This window comes from Strix aluco, chromosome Z (assembly GCF_031877795.1).
Source record: "Strix aluco isolate bStrAlu1 chromosome Z, bStrAlu1.hap1, whole genome shotgun sequence".
NCBI lineage: Eukaryota > Metazoa > Chordata > Aves > Strigiformes > Strigidae > Strix > Strix aluco.
Genome location: NC_133971.1, coordinates 26,826,808 through 26,846,473, shown reverse-complemented (window position 1 = coordinate 26,846,473; position 19,666 = coordinate 26,826,808). Strand labels below are relative to the sequence as shown.

General features: G+C 35.9%; 1 protein-coding gene across 10 annotated transcripts in view; it reads left to right on the top strand.

The window, feature by feature from the left end:
• POLK (DNA polymerase kappa) overlaps window positions 1-19,666 on the top strand; it is a 36,472-nt gene that overhangs the window by 1,266 nt on the left and 15,540 nt on the right. For 8 of the 10 annotated variants that reach the window (XR_012621772.1, XR_012621771.1, XM_074813475.1 and 5 more), the window contains exons 2-5: window positions 9,397-9,575; window positions 11,995-12,114; window positions 17,620-17,772; window positions 18,160-18,291. Coding sequence is in view for 8 of the 10 variants with exons in the window: in XM_074813475.1 (XP_074669576.1) it covers window positions 9,438-9,575; window positions 11,995-12,114; window positions 17,620-17,772; window positions 18,160-18,291 (543 nt within the window). In the remaining 2 variants the exon portion in view is untranslated. Of the gene's footprint in view, window positions 1-9,396; window positions 9,576-11,994; window positions 12,115-12,135; window positions 14,493-17,619; window positions 17,773-18,159; window positions 18,292-19,666 lie in introns of those variants that run through there. The other 2 variants (XM_074813476.1, XM_074813477.1) reach the window with 2 other exon arrangements.

The following is a 19,666-nucleotide window of genomic DNA, read 5'->3' as shown; positions in this document are numbered from 1 at the left end:
ATGGGTTTATGAAAGACAGGTCCTCCCTAACAAACCCGATCTCCTTCTACAGCAGGGTGACCTGCTTATTGGATGAGGGAAAGGCTGTGGATGTTGTTTACCTTGACTTTAGTAAGGCCTTTGACACCGTTTCCCACAGCATTCTCCTGGTGAAACTGGCCGCTTGTGGCTTGGATGGGCACACGCTTCGTTGGGTAAAAAACTGGATGGCCGGGCCCAAAGAGTTGTGGTGAACGGAATTAAATCCGGTTGGCGGCCGGTCACGAGTGGTGTCCCCCAGGGCTCGGTTTTGGGGCCACTCCTGTTTAACATCTTTATTGATGATCTAGACGAGGGGATCGAGTGCACCCTCAGTAAGTTTGCAGATGACACCAAGTTGGGTGGGAGTGTTGATCTGCTCGAGGGTAGGGAGGCTCTGCAGAGAGATCTGGACAGGCCGGAGTGATGGGCTGAGGCCAACTGTATGAGCTTCTGTAAGGTCAAATGTCGGGTGCTGCACTTTGGCCACAACAACCCCCAGCAGCGCTACAGGCTTGGGGAGGAGTGGCTGGAGAGCTGCCAGTCAGAGAGGGACCTGGGGGTGTTGATTGACAGCCGGCTGAACAGGAGCCAGCAGTGTGCCCAGGTGGCCAAGAAGGCCAATGGCATCCTGGCTTGTATCAGAACTAGCGTGGCCAGCAGGGACAGGGAAGTGATCTTACCCCTGTACTCAGCACTGGTGAGGCCGCACCTCGATGACTGTGTTCAGTTTTGGGCCCCGCACTACAAAAAGGACATTGAATTACTCGAGTGTGTCCAGAGAAGGGCAGCGAAGTTGGTGAAGGGTCTGGAGCACAGGTCATACGAGGAGCGGCTGAGGGAACTGGGGGTGTTTGGAGAAGAGGAGGCTGAGGGGAGACCTCATCGCCCTCTACAGCTACCTGAAAGGAGGTTGCAGAGAGCTGGGGATGAGTCTCTTTAACCAAGTAACAAGCGACAGGACAAGAGGGAATGGCCTCAAGTTGTGCCAGGGAAGGTTTAGACTGGATATCAGGAAGCATTTCTTTCCAGAACGGTAGTTAGGTGTTGGAATGGGCTGCCCAGGGAGGTGGTGGCGTCCCCATCCCTGGAGGTGTTCAAGAGTCGGGTTGACATAGCACTGAGGGGTATGGTGTAGTTGGGAACTGTCAGTGCTAGGTTACTGGTTGGACTGGATGATCTTCAAGGTCCTTTCCAACCTAGATGATTCTGTGATTCTGTAATATTTGTGTAGTCACTGGAATGCACAGAAAAATTTTTATATGGATCTACTGTAGATGCTATGTAGATGATTTTCTAATATATAAAAAGTTGTTGAGAAACTGCTCTCTGATTCACCAGCTGTTTGGAAAGAAATGAAGCAAGATATTTTTTCTTAGTGTCTGTTGCAGTGTACTACTGCATCTGATAAACAAGCAGAGTGACCCAGTTTTGTATATATTGATGTGTATGAGAATAATTGCTAGTTCTGCTCTGTAGTATGTTGATAAAGTTAAGTGGTATCACCTGTGAAGCCAGTTGTGTTTTCCCCATTAAACTCTGAATGAACTTCTTTTGCTATCCTGATCAAAAGCAGGAGATGAAGAGACATGTCTGAGCAAATCCTTTTGGCAGTGATGTGTACTACATAGCCATGTGCTGTCATTCTTCCTGTCTAGGACTATTCACTTAGTTCCAGAAGTAGCTCTTTCTTTTTATTTTTTTTTTTCTCTCCAGAATATAGATTGACTCAAACAGGTTTTAAAAAACCAAAAATGCCATGGGTAGATATTATTTCAGGTTGTTTAGCGAACATATTCATCCTTGTTATAGAGAGTATTTGTTTAATTATTAATTCTAGCTAATATTTTATAACCAAACTTTGAATAAATACTGGATGCTAAAAGGTTTGCCTTTTCAACTTTTCAGATAATGCTTTGTCGGTGCTAATAGATTATTTTTTTTTTACGTCTTCCACATCCTTCTAATATGTCATACTTTTTCCACGGTTACCAACTTATGGTCTTCCAAAAGTTGTATTGGCACTGTGAATACCTTATGTAAATTAACTCTTCTTTCTAATGTTCTGACCATCTTTTTCAAATATAACTTTCTGTCTATTACTCTTCATGAGATCAGGCCGTATCTACATTGGCAAGAACCTAGTGCAGTGGAAATAGGTTTGTTAAAGGAAAGATTTGGTGCTGAGGACCTTAAGTTCATCTTAAATATGCTTTAAAAGGGTTTTTTTCAGACTAGCACTAGTCTGGTCCCACGGAGGGCACCTGCATTAGCAATTGTAACGTGTCAGGTGTGCTCTGGAAGCCCAGTCTTCCGGTTTAATTTTAAACGAATCTGATTTGCCTGCTCCAAAACCAATCTGGGATGCAAACCAAAGCTTGGGAAATGGACATGATCAGATATGCTGATGTAGACCACTCACTCCTCTCTACTTCCTTTTATGTCTTTTCCACTGGACCTTTATTTTGCATTCGTTATTGTGTTTGTTCTTTCATTGCAAGCCCCAGTATTCAACCTGTACCTCATCTAGTGTCTTAGAGATTGCAAGAAGTTTACAAATTATTGTTTTAACTGGAAATAGTCTTCAGCTTTGTTAGAATAGTGGAACAGATAGTGTTGTTCTGTATTGCTGATATACTACTTGTAATACAAAAATGATTTTTTGAGTTTTACTTCTAAAGATGTCGGTCGTTAACATCATAAAGTGGGTAACTTCATAAAAATTGATTTTTTCTTCTCCCTTTTTATATCTCTTATTTCCACTACTGTACCTTTTGTTTTAGCTCACTGTATGTTATTAAAACACATTTACCACTAGTGTATAAACACTTTCTAGGATATTCATGCTCATGGTTATGTTTGTTCTTAAATTTAGGACTGTTTTTCTTAAGAAGATCCTTGAAGGAGCTTTGTTTATGCCTCAGCATGTTGCCTAATAGTATAGGCTCTGAGATATAAATAATTCAGGCAATTTTTTCTGAAACAGTTGTGGTCTCTGTGAATCACTGTATTAGGGGTTTTCTTCTAAGTAAAAAAAAAAATAAATCAAAAACCCAAATGGAAGATTACTGCTGTTTATTGGCAATTATATATTGGCAGTGAATGTACATCTGTAGAAATGAAGTTGAAGATAACTGCACTACTTCTGGTGTAGTTTTTACTGATGAATGTTATTAATGATAGTTCAGGTCCTTAATTATTGTATTTATGGATTAAAAACTGCGAAAACATTTGTTTTCAGTAATCTAGAAGTACTAGGAAAACTTGGTCAGAAACTTGAGATAAATCTTGCAGTTTAAAATGTCTTGTAAAATGCTGAATAGAGACTAAAGATACCACAGTTCTTTGCCCTTTGAATAAACTGACGTTCTAAAGACATGAGTTTTTTTAGACAGAGAAGCTGAAACCAGGATTTACAACAGAGTTGTACTGCATCTTGCCTGCAGAAAATTAATAGGCGATGAGTATTCCATTTGTTCCATTTGCATTACTCTTCACATAAGCAAAGAATTATTCAATTTGATGAATGGTGTAAAATACATGTTTTGACATTAATTTTGGGCATTGTCAGAAGCAGTCTCTAGTATCTGTTTACTTTGCAGTGTGAGTTATTTACTTTTAAAAAGGATTTAATTGTCTGTAACTTCTTGTATCTTAAAGCCAGTGAGTTCAGAAAAGACATAATTCTAAGACTTTGTTTTCTGAAGGCTAATTCTAGGTGCTTGTATGGGATTTATGTTTTTGTAAAATGCTGAGCCAGCTGCTACTTAAAAAATAGTCCCATTCAGCCGTGTCAGTTTGGGCACTTGGAATTTTCGCTTCTGTGAATTCTGGCCTGGTTTTCTGTTAAGTCTTAATTTATCATCTAGCTTGGCTTATTACATTTGTGAAAATACTTAGATCTTTCTTAGAAGATTCTGTTTTCTAGGGAACTAGACTTTCTTATATATTGAGAGAGAAGAGTGAAACTGTAAGCAGTTTTGAATGCAGTAGTAGGGAACCTAGGTGGTTAACACTGTGTATATTAAATGCTAATAACACTGCTGTGCAGTTCCTCCTCACAGTTCTTTTCTTGTAAATCACTACAGGATTAAAACTGACAGGAGTCCTTTTCTCTGGGCTATTTGGAAACCAGGGCCCTAGTAAATATCAACCCCCTTGTGGCTGAAAAAAATTGAGCAGATCAGAAGGACGGTCTCATGTGCTTCCTTGCACATGTCTTTGTTGGTGGTTTATCCTGCTGACAAGGAGAGACTTCAGAGCAGCTGATACTTAAACCATTATTAGAGAAACATGTTTTTATCAGGAAAAGAGAGTTAAGGAGTTTGTGAAATTTGATCCCATCAGCCAGAATGTTTTCTTGCCAAATGAATACTCAGACAAGACAGGTGCACTTCTTGTTGGAAAGTATGTAATGTAATGTTAACTGTTTTGGGATAAAATCCTTATCCAAGTAATGGATAAATCAAGTAGTATGTAATCAAATGCACTACTGGAGTTTGCATTTTAAATATCAGAAATGTTAAAAATATTTTAGCGGGGTTGAATTTTCCTAGTTTATTGAACGTATATTTGTTCTTGTCTTTTAGAAATGCAAGAAATAAAGCAATGCATTTGTGGGAAATCCATTGTTCAAATGGCCTGCCAACTGGTACATGAATTTCTGTACCAAGGTGGGTTTGCTGGGTTTTTGTTCTTTAATGATGGTGGCTCAAACAGTTGCATGCACAGCCTAGATGAAGATACTTCTGTGCAGTGAGTGGAATAAGAAGCGTAGCTATGTGGCCACCAGTTCAACCTTAATTAGCAATAGAGTAAAACCAAAGTGGTGTCCATTAAAAATGGTCATGATCTTTTGAGTGGTCCATACTACACCACACTTGATTTTAGCCAAAAGCCTGAGAAGTGATCCTTTGTGGTCAAAACTGGATGAAGTAAGTCCTAACTTTGTTAATTGTTTAATGTGCTTTCAGTGCTTTTACAGAACTAGTATTAACATCTTGACTTCATCACTGAAATTAAGGGTCATATTGATTTTCTTCTGATGCAGCCTATGTAATGACAGGATTCCTGGAGTCATCCCTTCATCTATTCTCTACATTTGTATGTGAAGTTAGCTGTTACAGTTTTGTTTTGTTCTTGAGAAAGTAAAAATAGATGAGTTTAAATGAAGGAATCTCTAAAACATTTTAATTGAGGGAAAAGAGGAAGTTTATTTGGGGCTCATACAACAATAAATGAGGTGTCAGATTTTGATGAAATGTTATTGGAGACTTTTATGAGCTTTACAGAAATTAAAGAAACTATTTAATTTAGATCCTTGTTTTAGCCATCCTAAAAATAATAATTAAAAAAATCATATAGAAAGGAGTCTTTAATAATTGTGTTGCTATTTGCAAGATTGTTTTTTTTTTTTTACGCACTGTGAAGATTTACTCAGAGCAATTGTGATGTAAAAGATAGTCCTCTACATCTGTAATATATGTCTTAATTCCTATGTGTAGCTTTTGAACTCTGGGGGAAGTAGGCAGTTTTGTATTGTGGTAACTTTTTTGGATCTCACTATTGGCATAAGCATCTGTGATAGCAAAGATGTCAGGATTTTATTTTCTTTAAGAGAATTGGTACACAGTTTATGGGCATCAAATCATAATTCAGTATGTAAATAATTTATTTTTCAAGCTTTTCCATACTGATGTCATTTTCCAGTCCTAATATTTCTTCGCAACAAGTTGTTAACGCTATCAATAAAAGGCAAATTGTTAACATAGTTTGTGAGTGTTAATAAACTGCATAATAACACTATGTCCACTGAACTGAATATTTTTAGAAATTTTTTTTGTCTTGTGTATTATTTTATTCCATGAAAATGATAATATGAAGGCATTTAAGTTTTCACACAACATACAGGTCTTCTGTTGCTGGAATTGGAGAATTTTTACTGAAGACAGTCTGGAGGAGTGGATCTGGAGGAGGATCAAATACGAGCCATTTCTTTCAGGCTAGTTCAGTCAACTGACCAAAAATATGCTAAATTTGAATAAATGTAGAGGCACTTGAAATTAAATTGTTGCTCTGATTTTACTGCTGTTTCAGTTTCTTGATACTTTCATATACTATATAACCCTGTCTGACCGGTTCAGTTGAGTTTCTGTGCCTGCTCCTAGAAGAGCTTGATTGGGGTTTTATTAGTGGTCTTTTTCCACTTGTAAGCATCCCTGGTTACTAACAAAGCTTCCTACACAGTAATGCTAGTCTGTGATTCCTCTCCACTTTTTTGTTTTGCATTAACTGTTGGTATCCACTGCCAAAGTCTTCCTCTTTATGTTTAGAAGTTGTTCCAGTACCTATTGGAAAGTTACCTTCTCCACTTATACATGATTCTCCTGCTCCCTTCCCCCCATTCCCAAATCAGAGGAATAATTATTATTTAAGTGTAGACTGCCTTCACAGACTTCTCTGATTTCACACCCTACTTACCCAGTATGATGCTGAGAGAGATTTAACGTGTTCTGTTAGAGGAAACAGCTCAGTCTTGCAGCAGCTTCTTGAGGTGACAGCATGACAAAAATATGTCACTCTTTGCATAGACTGTTGAGTTAGTGTTTCATTAGACTCTAAACCTTTACTCACTTTTTCCAAGTTGCTTTAGCAAAAAATTTACAAGGTTGTGTCACAACAAGCTAAATGTTTTGTCTAGGTCAATTTAGCATTAAAACTGTTACTGCTTATCCTTACCACTTTCTACACTGACATTTTGTTCACATTTTGTATAGTGTTTCACACTGCTTCTCCTGTGTTTCCTTTAAATATTTCTATTTTCATTTTGTCTATAGCAGATGATCCACTGGTTTTATCTGACAGTGTATATCTGTTCTTTTATTGTAGCTTTTGTCATTCATTTCAATGTGCTAAATATTTTATGTATTTTTTTTCAGGCCTGTTAGTCTGAAACGAAGATAATCTTTAGCTTCTGTTCATGTTAAGCAGCTGAAAATTTTATTAGTCATTATTCATGTTTTCCCTTCTGTACACCTTTAAACTTTGGTGGAGAACTAATGTCATGTCCTCAAATAAATGTTTTCTTCTTAATTCCAACTAAGGCATTATTTGATATTTATACGCTTTATTGTCTGGTACTAGCAATGTATTTTGTTCCACACAAGAAGCTGAAAAGATAAAACAATCAGGAGACAACCACTTATGGGACTTTTTAAAGATAATTATTTTTTCCATGACTGGTATCATGGTAATTTTTTTCTCGCTGGGTATATAACTGTGATAGAGAAGGCTTTTGACTGACATGAATTAGTATTTAAAGCCTCTGCTATAAAACTGAGCCGTTAAGAGTGATCTGAATGAAGAGGGGGAAAGATTCGTATATGTTAGGGATAGACACTTTCAGGAATAAGGAACAGCTAAAAAGTGTTGCAGAGACAGGAGTAGGAAATGGAAGCAATCCTGTGTTCATTGCAGCTTCTTGAAGGGACAGAGTGACAGAAGAACCAGGGGGGATAGTGGAGGGGCATTTACCTTGAGGGATGTATTTATTGGGAATTGTGCATGTTACTCAACAGCGATTGAGATAAAACTTGGAATGTTGTGTGGGATGCACTGCTTTTTCTTTTGATTGAAGTCTAGCAAACTGGTTCTAGTAAATGTGTATGCTAACTGTAAGATTGTCCTACTGTAAGTGAAAAACTTATGAAAATGTCATCGTGGTCTTTCATTTGTTAGATATACCTAAGAGCTATGAAGCCACTCCCATTCCTAGTTGCCATTATAGTAGCTCAGGTGCTACTAAAGGGTCAGTAGAAGAGTTCTGGTCTCTACATCACCTTCTGTTCTTTAAAATATGACAAGCTGGAGATAAACACAGCATTACTTACCAGATCTTGCATCTTTGGAAAACATCATAAATAATAATCTAAATTAATAGAATATGATTAAAATTGGGATATTTTTGTTAGAATTTTTTTTTTAAAGATGGCTTTTTTTAGTATCTTGACTTCAGTTGGCTAGTGTGTTTCAGGAGATCTTCAGGAAAATATAAACATTGCCACCATTAATTTTAAAAAGGCACCCATGTGGTTGTTTAATAGCAAAAATTCATCTCTAGATGCAAAAATACATAATTACCTTCTGCAATTTGCTAATAAGGCCCACTTAAGTCCTAGAGTGGGAAAGCGACAAATGTAACACTCCAAGATTTGTGCAATTTGTAATTGTTTAATAGAGCTGCTGTATGTGCCTGAAAGGGTGTGGCTCCTCCAAACAGGAAGGGCTCCTGTCACAGGTTGCAGCTTGAAGGGAAAGATCGGAGTGAATATGCTTCCTGCATGAGAGTAAAGCAGAAGTGGTTTATGAGTCAGCAACTTGGGGTGGGAAGAAAGTCTTTTTGTATACTTTTCCAGTAATAAATACCTGTTAAGTAGCTTATGCCAGTATCACACCTGGATTCCGGTTGTTTTAATCTGGCAAAAATATGACTGCAGGTTCATGCTACAGAGCATAAAATTTACTTTCTTTAGTTTTTTTAAAGATTAATTTAATAACTAGACAATTTACCATATAATTAGAGCCTATCGAAGGGTTCAACTGTTTATTTGCATAATCAGCAAGGGAGGATGTCAGAAGTACGCATATCAGAAGTAATAAGAAATTACCGATGGAAGTAATTGAGTAGTAAAGGCTTGGTAAATTCTGTTAGTTGGATAACATGCCTTTACAAATTAATGTAAAAAAAGAATGCATGAATTTTACCATGAATGAAACAATAGGATTTTATTCAAAACTTTTAATTGAAGCCATCTCTTTATAAAAGACAAGCTTTAACCCAAAAAAAGGTTTGAATTTTAGCCAGAAATTACTGGGAAAGATTTTATGGCTTGTCTCAAGCAGGAATGAGGACTAAATGAACAATGGTCTTCTGCAATTTAAAAAGATTCATTTTCTTTTCTTTTAATGTTATAATCTAGTGAGCAGTATTTTGTGTTTAAGGCAGTATTGTTTCATCTGACAGGATGACATACAGGCATAAATCTTATGTGCATGTGTAAGGTACTAGCCTTTACCTGAAGTTGGTGGTACTCAATTATTTCTGTAACGGAACTTTTAAGAAGAGTATGTTTTTAAATTAATAAGAAACTGAAGTCTTACTTTCTCCAGACACTGTTAGACTTACATATGGCTTTATGTGGTGAGTGTGGCAGGTCACTCACTTTACAGGAATACAAGTCTTCGTATTTGTGATACATTGCTTTCTGAATAAATATTAAACGCTTATTCAATAAATACAGCAAATTAATTCCATTTTTTTTCTTGTATTGTTCAGCTGGAACTTAGAAACAAATACATGATTTAAATAATTTTTTTCAGGTATTAAGTCTTGAAAGAGGTACTTGTTTTCAAGAAGTATAATGGACAACATGGAAAAAGTTGGTGACAGCTCTTGCAATGATGGACTTCTACTTAGAATGGGTCTCAATGATAACAAAGCTGGAATGCAAGGTTTGGATAAAGAGAAAATCAATAAAATCATCATGGAAGCAACCAAGGTTGGTTTGATTATTCTTTTCCTGATGCTTTATCTGTTGTTCAGTATAAGGTTCTCTTCCTCCCCAAAATTTTATCCCTCACTTGTGTAAATGGAGGGCATCTTCTAAGAAGAAATGTGTGTTTGGGGAGGAAGGGAAGAGACTGTAGCCTAGGGTGCCATAGGGTACTGTTGGATTTGTCACAGGGACATGGAAGAACACAACTGAGTATGTCCTTAGGTGCTCCTTTTTTGCCCAAAGCAATACATAAATATCACAGCATTGTTCAGAGGTAATTGTGAAGGTTTTGGCTTCCTTAGGCCTCTTGTTTTCCCCTTTTCCATTTCTTTTGCCTGCCCCATCATTAATCACCAAGCAGATCTACAGCTATTGGTTACCTTCCTATAACTGCTGAATTTAATGTAATCAGGATTTTCTAGTACTTTCAGTAGAATTTCTTTGTGCTTACTGTCTGCCTTCTTGACTGTCTTCTCGGTATTCAAGAGAGGTGCCCAGTAGTGTGTAACTTTGTACCAAAGATCTACAGAGGACCCTGCAAATCTAGAGAGCATTGAATTATTAGTCCTCTTACTTGTTATTGGAGAGTCTTCACATAGAACTATATGGAGATAACAATTTATTTGAGCAGCTCTGGGTTTTCTTACTTTTCCTTGCACAAATGTGTATTTCATATGTTGTTGTTGTGGCCCTAGGTTATGTGCTTGATATTTTGCTCATTAATTCTTTGTTGGCTACTATTGCTTAGTGGTAAACTGCGGGGGGCGGGGTGGGGGGGGGGGAGGCAGAGCAGAAAACATACAAACAGCTGTTATTTGACAAACTAACTTTGCTTGTGTTTTCACTTTGATGATCCTTTATATGCTGTCAAGCCCTTTATTGATTAGATATTTCTTCTACTTATTCTGTTTACTCTTTCTTGAAAAGTTAGTGCTTTGTCAGATATATATATCCCTAATAATGATATTTGAATAAATTATTTCATCAGAACGGTTACTGTTTCATTTCCTGGTATGAAATAGAATGAACTGTAAAATAGGCTTTCAAAACTGATATACAGGTATCTATGTATCAGAATATATTTCTGTCAAAAAAAGCAAGAGAGTATAAATACCAGATACAGTTCAAGAAGTCTGAAAAGAAGCGTTGATTCTTTTTCTTAAGCTTTTCTTTAGTCTTCAAAATTATACCTACAAACACTACCACAGTTGTATTACAACAACATTTTATAGCATTTCAGCTGTGAAATACTGCAAGAGAGGTAAAAAAACCCACAGTTTAATAACAATCTTAAGTATTGGGTTGCTTACCACACCAACATTTTGGTAGTTCTTTCAGTGAGCCTCAAAAAATCATGTTTGATTGCAGAGGGATGAAAAGATAAGAGGTATGTCTGATACTGAAAGAAAACACACCCTAATTACTTGTAATGAGAGATTTCTACTTAGCAATGAGACATGACACATCACAGTCTTGCCGTTCATCCTTTTTATCATTGTAAAAGTGAGTATTTTTGCTTCTTATGTAAATGCCTGATTCTTATTTGACTATGGCTGAATTCTTGGCATCAGTGGCAGTTTGGTAGTCAAAGGCTTTGAGCTAAAAATTTGTCCACTTTGGCAGATTTTATTAGGTGGTTCAATAAAAGACATTACCTCTTCCTGCAAATGTTATTTCTCTTGTAAGCTAAGCACATGTTGCAAGAAAAATATTTTATTTCCTGGTTTTGAATTTTTCTCTTTTCTATTTCATTTTATGCCCTCTTTTCTTTGTTGTGAGTCAGGAAGAGAGGTCACATTATATGTTCTCTACATGATTGTTGTGTTTTACATTTTCATTACATCTCCTTTTATTCATGCCTTTTCTTGAAGGAGCTATTAGACACTTGAGAGCAAGAGGGTTTTTTTTGTACCCATTTGCTTTTCATCATCCTCTGCCAAATAGCTTCTAATTCTGCAGTGTCCTTCAAGATTAAATGGTCAATGAAATATGCAACATTATAAGTAGATTTAACTTTTACAATGTCATAATTTACTTCCATGTAGATTAAGCTATATGGAAGTCTGGCAAAAGGCTTAAATATTTTTTTTAGAGTTTTTTTTTAGAGTATTGCAAAGAATAGTTTGACTTTTATCTGCTGTTTTGGAATTTTTGTTGTCAAGTGTTAGAACATAGTAAGTTCTCTAACGAGTCCCTTATACTCATCTGAGTATAGGCGATCTGAGGGGGGAAATATTTTTATGTCATTTGAGGAGAGAGATGTAAAGCACCACTGGTCTCTTGTGTATTATTTATATGAAAATTCAAAGTATGCATTAGAAACTGTCACTGTGTTCTAAGTTTTCTGTATTTAAAGATCAAATATGGTTGTTTATAGGAAACAACAAATAAAAACATTAGTGTTTTTGCAATTTTCTTCCAGGGTTCTAGATTTTATGAAAATGAACTTAAAAAAGATCAACAAGTTAACCAACGAATTGAAAAAATGATGCAGCTAAAAGAGAAAATTACAAAGCAACAGCTCTTGAAAGCACAGCTGCAGGTACTAATCTTGTAAAGACTTTTTGGAGTAAATGGCAAATGATAAACAGTTTGGTGTGTTCTAGTTTATTGTATTAAATTCTGGTGATAAGGACAATGTTAACTACCATTTTGATGTTAGTCATGCAAGTAAAAGTGCACAGTGTTTTGAGGATGTAATCTTAATAAAAACTTGCTAGAAGAACAGATTGTAAAATCACTCCAAAATGTTCTCTAAATGAGTAAAATGAAGCAAAGTAATTCCTGTTCTTCTAAGTCTGGTCAGTTTAAAGGGATGTCATTATGGTATGTAAAAGTTTTGTTAAATACCTTGTTAATAAGTATCATATCAGTCTTGAGTTGACTTTCTGGGTTTATAATAAATGTATATTTGCCTTCAGTGGCCTGCAGTGGGATGTGGGGGATCGTAGTTGTCAACTCTTCTGGATATAATATATTCCTTATGTATACTAATTAATGAAAAAATCATGGCAAAAAGTCACAATAAATACAAGTGCCCTGAAGTAGAAAGGTGAAGAGGCTATTTCTCTTCTTAAATACTAATGATAGATAACTGTATCAAATGTATTACTGTGTGTGAAAGGATGTTAAAACAACAGCACCAAGGTTGTACACTAAACGGTCTTAGGCACAACAGAATTAAAGTTGCTTGTAGAAGCTTAATTCCTTTTCATTTGTACTGTGATTCAGTCTTTAATTACATGATTGCTTGCTATTTTTCCCTAACAGGATCCCTGCTTCATTCAGTGCACAGTGCAGACTGTTCCCTGAGTGGGCAATTATTCAATATTTACTGTTGTCCTCATTGTTCGGTGGGTGGCTGGCCCCAAGCTTTATTTGTTGTATGCTAGTCTAATCCAGTTTTGAATGCGGAATTACTGACTTCCTCATAGACTTTTCTATGTTGTACACCACATAGTGTGAATTCTTTAAATTATTCTTGCAATTCTCCAGCAAAGTATGGTGATGTTTTTGCTTTGTAGATGAGGGGCTGAAGCACGTGAGGATTAAACACATCCGTTAATTTTGAATGCCATCGTGAGGATTATAGATCCCGCGCTTTGGTGTACAATCTTTTTTTGTTCGTTGCAGATTGGCAAATCACTTCTGTAAATTAGATGCCACTGTCTCAAATTTGTGCCCAGAAAAGCTTGCAGTGTCCTTGAAAATTTTGTTACAAGCCTGTATGCGTCAGCTGTTTTCAGTTAATCTTTAACATGGATCAGTTTTGTCTCTGCTTGTCCAGTTTCTTTTTTTAGTTTCCTGAGGTATCTTTTGAGTCATTTAATTATGAAAAAATACTTCCATTTCTATCCTTCTTTTACCACAGACCTTTTCATTTTACAGAGAAGAGTCTTTCTTATAAAGTGAATTACATGAATGACACCAATCCTATAAAATTAGTGTACAGTTATGTAATTAAAGAATATATACTGCATATAGTGAAAGTCAGTAAATTTGAATTGCTTTGATTACACTCATGTTGTCTTTCTCTGAACTTGATTCTTTGATTTTGCAACATACTTTTATTTTCTTTTAATGTTTTTTATGAAAACTGCTTTCTACAGAAGAAAAAAGAAGCTTAAAAAAAGATAAATTCTTTCATGTGTGTCTTCCTGGGACCTGAGTTTCAAACCCCATGTTTGAAATCTTTATGCCACTTGCTCAAATAGCAATTGTCTTTATTTCCAGTGGGGAGTAACTGTAAAGTCAGTTGCCATACTGCATGAGAACTGTCATTAGAGGGGGATAACATGCACACTTCTTTTGCTGGCTAATTTTAGATCTTTGCTGCTATAAAAACATCAAAATCTTGGATTTTGATTCCATCCTCTGTGTGCAGATAAGCTCTGCTTCATGACTGTTGTTGCCTTCATTTCTTCATCACAAATTCTGACCCTTTTGTTCCCTCCCCTACTTTCTTTTAATTTATCCTATCCTGAATTTCCTTTTCTTGTCCCACATCCCCAGATTACCATCAGTCTTTTTCCAAAGAAGTCCTTGTCTATGTCCACAGAGTTCTCACTGAAGTCCCCAGTCTCCTGGCCCAGCCAGTTTTTATCTGTCTGTGTCTGATACCCTAAATGCCTCCCCCTTTTCCTGCCATTTACCTGCCAGCTACTCTTCCCCAGGCCATTATCTCCACCTTTAACTTTGTTTGTCATATTTGATTTTCTTAATATGTGCTGTGTGTTGTTTAATCAGCTTTTCTAGGTCTTCAGATATGGATATAGTCAGCTCTCATTATCATCTTTTCTTCTTTATTGTTGTTGTCTATTGAGTTCTTTTACTCTTCTTTTTAGTACTACCTTCTGATATACTATGAGAGAATTTGTTCTTCCAAAATGTGTTAGTGGAAGCTACTCCAGAATTACAAAGGTATCCATATATCTACTTCTATGAATGCTGCAAGTTCTCATCTGCAGATTATCTTGTTTGTAGGATGTTTAGAGGCTCAGATAGGACTTCCTAAGGTGACAGTTGATGTAGGTGCTGTCATGTAAAAAGAAACAAACAAACAAAACCCCACTTGTGGATTTGTTGGACAAAATCCTGGTTACGTGGTGGAAAGAGTAGTATAAATAAAATGTAGAATTTGCAACATAATGCTGCCTTTCTCACCACTAGAGCGTGTGTATGCCAAGGAATTTGTGAAGGTATTTCCCATATTTTTACAGTTTTCCTTAGAAGACCTTCTTTGCAGAAGGGCACTTACCACCATTCATTTTTCAAATATTGGAGATTAGAAGGTACTTGTAAATCTTCTTAAAACTGCCATTTCTGTGTGCAAATATTTCTTTATTTTTTTGGTTGTTGTTGTGTTTTTCTTAAATAATCTTAAATCTGAAAGGTAGTTTGAAGTTTTCTTAATGAATGTCATTATCATCCTTCAAGGAGAATTATATACTGTACGGTATCATGTAATTCTTAATTTTGGAAAACTTTTCTGTAATGGAATTAGATTATCCTAACAACCTAGAGTGGAATTGCTTTAAATTCAGCAGTAGTTAATAATGCTTTAAGAAGTATCCAGCTGCTACTAACTAGACTTGCAAACTGCTGTACTGATGTTTGCTATTTTTATCTATGTGGGTTTTATCCCAGATGTTTTTTCTGTAAATAGTTACTGTTGTCTTAGAATGGTATCACTGTTTGTTATCTCTTCACCTTGTCAGATGCTTTTACAAATACAGAAGAGATTTTGAATAATCTTTTCTATCTACCTTTTGTCAAAGCAATTTAAAATAGAAAACTTTACTACAGAAAACTGTATTTTCTATCTCGGGATAAGACAGAACGAGAGGTTACTCTTTAATTGTCTAAAAGTCACTATAAGCAAAACTAAACTTCTAATTACAAATTGTACTTTTTAGGGGTTTTTTTCATCTATCTTAGAAATAAACAAACTTAGTATCTCTTTTTATCTTCAAAGGAAAATTGAAAGCAGCTTTTAAAAACTTGTCAACCTGGCTTGCCTCTAAGGAACTATTCCATAACTTTCTTTATCTTACTAAGGAAACATTTGTAGGTGCCCAGAATTCTGAGTATGTCTGGGTGTGTTTTGTTTTGGCATATTACTTGTATCAGTTGCTTTTGCTGGAAGTTATCTTTTTGTATTTCTGATTAGTTTAATGTAATTTGACTTCACTCTTCAGATGCTTATCTTAGCTGATTAGTAAGTATCACGTTAGAAATATATTTATGCAGAAAAAGCAAAAAGTTTGTTATAAATGTGATAAATTGGAATACAAAAGTTGTGTAACTGGATGAGTAATTGACAGAATTAATTAAGCAATTTGAATTTGGAGTAACCTGAAAATTATCTGTAAAGTATAGTTTAAAATAAGGATGCTTTTCATGGTTATAGTGTGACTTTAACCCTTGCTGAATTAGCATAATGAAAATAATGTAAATTCCCCACTTTTTTTCTTTTGGTGGTTGTTTGAATGGCTTTCCCCTTGTGCTGTTAATTTGTCTGAACAAGTATTCTCTGCCTCAGGGAGTATACTGTGCTCTTCTATATCGAATAGCCTAGTTTGAGGCCCCATTCTAGCCTTTCATCCCTTCAATCAACTTGGAACAAAACAGAGAAAGACTTTGTAAATCATTACTCAGCAATTTAATTAGAACATTGATAGCCACTTATCTTGGTTCAAGTGTCTTCCACTCCAAAGATGGGTTTTTTGGTAAGGTTTTTATGGTTTTTATTAAGCAGCTCTGTTGAGGGGAAAAGAGAGAAACTGTCTTCAAGTAGCTGTGCAAATTGCACATAAACATTCCTTTCCAGGGCCATAAACCCACTGCAGTCAATCCAGAGACGTTTCTGTAATGGTTCCTTGGTGTCCTGAATGTGTGTGTGTGTCCACTTGTGCTTGCAACCAAAGTGAAACTTCAGTTCCTTTTCACTAGTTGCCTATTTGTTGTTTTTTTCCTAGCAGTAGCAACCTTTTGCTGTGTAAACAGAGGTTAGCATAATCATTATTGTGGTTAGATAATCATAGTTGAATAGCACTTCCTTTTTTTTTTAAAATATTTTCTCTTATGCTTCTCGAATGACACGTGGTACTGCCAACATGGTAATCTTTAAATCAGTAGACCTGAAAAATTGCCTGTCAAATAACGCACTCGTGCTTTCTGGTGACACTCACAGCTCATACCTCATTGATAGTTGAAAAATATTTCAGAAACAAGAGTATGATCTGCAAGTCTTTTGGTAAAAGAATGCAGGCAAGTTAAGCACAATTCATGGAGAGGCCTTTGTGCTTGGCCTCTGCCTCGCAACACCATGGAACTGATGAAGAGGAGTACTGCTTACAGTCTATTACTAGACAATACATTTTAAACTTTTGGAGTGAAACACACTTCCTGTGTATGGGCTTTTCTTTAAAATGCAGTTTTGCTAGCAATCCAGCCTTACATGATATGGATTCCTGTAACAAATGTTGAGCAATTTTGTGAAGGAATTAACAGTAGCTTACTGAGCAGTAAATGAACCTAATTATTTGAAACCTGATTTCTGACAAGATAGATGGATCTGCCCTGTGAGCTGTTGGTCTTCTCTTCACCTGTTTAGGCCAATTTTCTAAAGTGTGATAGCTTAAATTAGGAGTGTTAGAAATTCTCTAATACCATGTTTTCAGGGTTTTTTAAATAGCCTGTATCACAGTAGCTAAAGCTGCATATACAGTGGACTTAAAAAGTTTCTGTCTGAATTGGATGATGTATCTTTTTTCCACATAGGTAAGTTTTTGTTGTTTGTTGGGTTGGGTATTTTTTCATTGGGTTTCTGCGTTTTTTTCATACTATTTGCCGCAGTAGTGTTCTCTCTGAGAGCAAGTTTCATCCGAAACTTGGTTGAGGTTTTTTTTGGTGATGCTGGTTTGGTGGGGTTTGGGTTGGATTTTTTTAAACTATATGCCAGATGCATTTGAGTTTTTACAATCATCTGAACTGCTGAACTTCTGCCAGGTTAATAGGTTTTCAATTATTGGTTTATTCTATTCAGGTGGACAAACTTGTGATAGAGCTGGAACAGAGCCGTAACCTTAGCAGTACAATTGTACACATTGACATGGATGCCTTCTATGCGGCTGTAGAAATGAGAGACTGTCCAGAGCTGAAGGAAAAGCCTGTAGCAGTGGGATCAATGAGTATGTTGGTAAGGCCGAATGTCAAGCTGTTACATAAATCAGTTACATGAATCTAAAGCCTAATAAACCATACAATAATAACATAATATAATGACACTGTTGATATAGAGAATTTTTATAAGTCTGGGAAAAAAACCAAAAATAATAGAGGAAACACCTGTTCTTAGACTAGGCTGTGTAAGCTGGATTTTATTCTTCAGGAAAAAGTGTATGGATGAAAGTTTAAAGCATGTAAACAGATTGAAAGGGGCGGGGGGGGGAGTGGAATGCATATAAACTCTCAGCCTTGTCAGTCTTTTCTGCATGGAGATATGTGATTAGAACTTGACTTTTTAACAGTAAACTTAAAGCAAAACTTGATTACTGAACACTAAACTTATTTAATCTCTCCGAAGTCCACCTCAAATTACCACGCTAGGAGATATGGTGTACGTGCAGCCATGCCTGGATTTATTGCTAAAAAGCTATGTCCACATCTAACTATAGTACCATTAAACTTTGAAAAATACGGCAAAGTGAGTAAAGAGGTAAGTCTGAAAGTGCTCTCTAACCAGAAGTCAGTGTACTTGGTTTTAGACTCTATCAGTACATCAGTTCTAGATAATATGTAAAGTGGTAGTTTAAATACTAAACTCTTCAGTGATGTGGCTTTGAACGTAAGTTAAACAAAACGTTGGTGCTTTTGGTCAAGGAGCTGAAAAAGCATTCATTCACCCTTCTTAATGAAGTCAGTAGTGATGCTGATAGAGATTTTCAAAACTGTGTAGTGAGCTAGTGATACCATTTGAGCCTTATTATTCTTAAAACTGTAAAACCATGGAGCATAATCTAATTACTAGGAAGCTGTAAATACATAGGAAACATAGAGATAATAATTTCCTACATAGGGAACATGGAGATAATAATTCCATACAATACGTAATCATAATTTTGAATGCTAATTACTGGAGAGAGAAACAAGGAGCATTAGTGAGTTCTAAATGCAGATTCATTTGTTTTAAAAGAAGGGACTTGAAATAAAGAGCAGAAAATTAGGGAGAAAAGAAATCACATTTTACTTTAACAGAAGAAATTTTACTTAGTGCCAAGAGAAATACTTAGGATAGCCAAAGTCCTGTTTTTTTAAATAAAAAAAATAAAAATAAAAATAAAGATCTTTTGTAGGTTTTAAATCACATTAGTGCGTGGCACAAGTCTCCTGACAAAATTATGGCAAGATTTATTTATTTATTTTTATGAACCCTCAATCTCTTCACATAAATAAAGTAAGCTAATTACTAATTTTGTTGATTTTTCTCACTTCTGTTGTAAAAAAGCATATATAAATATGAGCATTTCAGAATGGGTTTGAACTTGTTAAGGATCTTGGGTTTCATGATACATATTTCATTTGTTGTTTGATGGAGTAAAGTATTAAAGATTCAGGTTGATTTGGTTATTTATGTTTTTCTCTTGGGATTTGGATTGAAAATATTTAAATATATTTTATCATTAAAAGTTGAGCAGTGAATCCTATCTTTAATCAGTTCTAGAAAGATGAAGTGCATGTTGTGATACCTAAGTGTTTGACCAAAACTGATAGAGAAAACATGATGCAGTCAAATTTTCCTCCTTGTTTAAAAAAAAAAAAGAGGGGAAAAAAGGAGGAGAAAAGGTAGAAATTTTATTTTGACCATTTAATTTGTTATGTTGGCTTTTGGGAAGATGCACTTACCACTAAAGATTTTGGTAACAAGTCTTGCCTGTGGCATTAACCAGTGCTCTAAAACTTTGGCTATAACTTTAGTTTGAATGTAATGTAAAACTTCAGTTTGGAGGTTTTTTTAACCTTTGCCTGTGTGGTGTCTGACACACAGTGCACAGAAAGGTGCATCAGCTCATGTGCTTTGCTGAGGTCCCAGA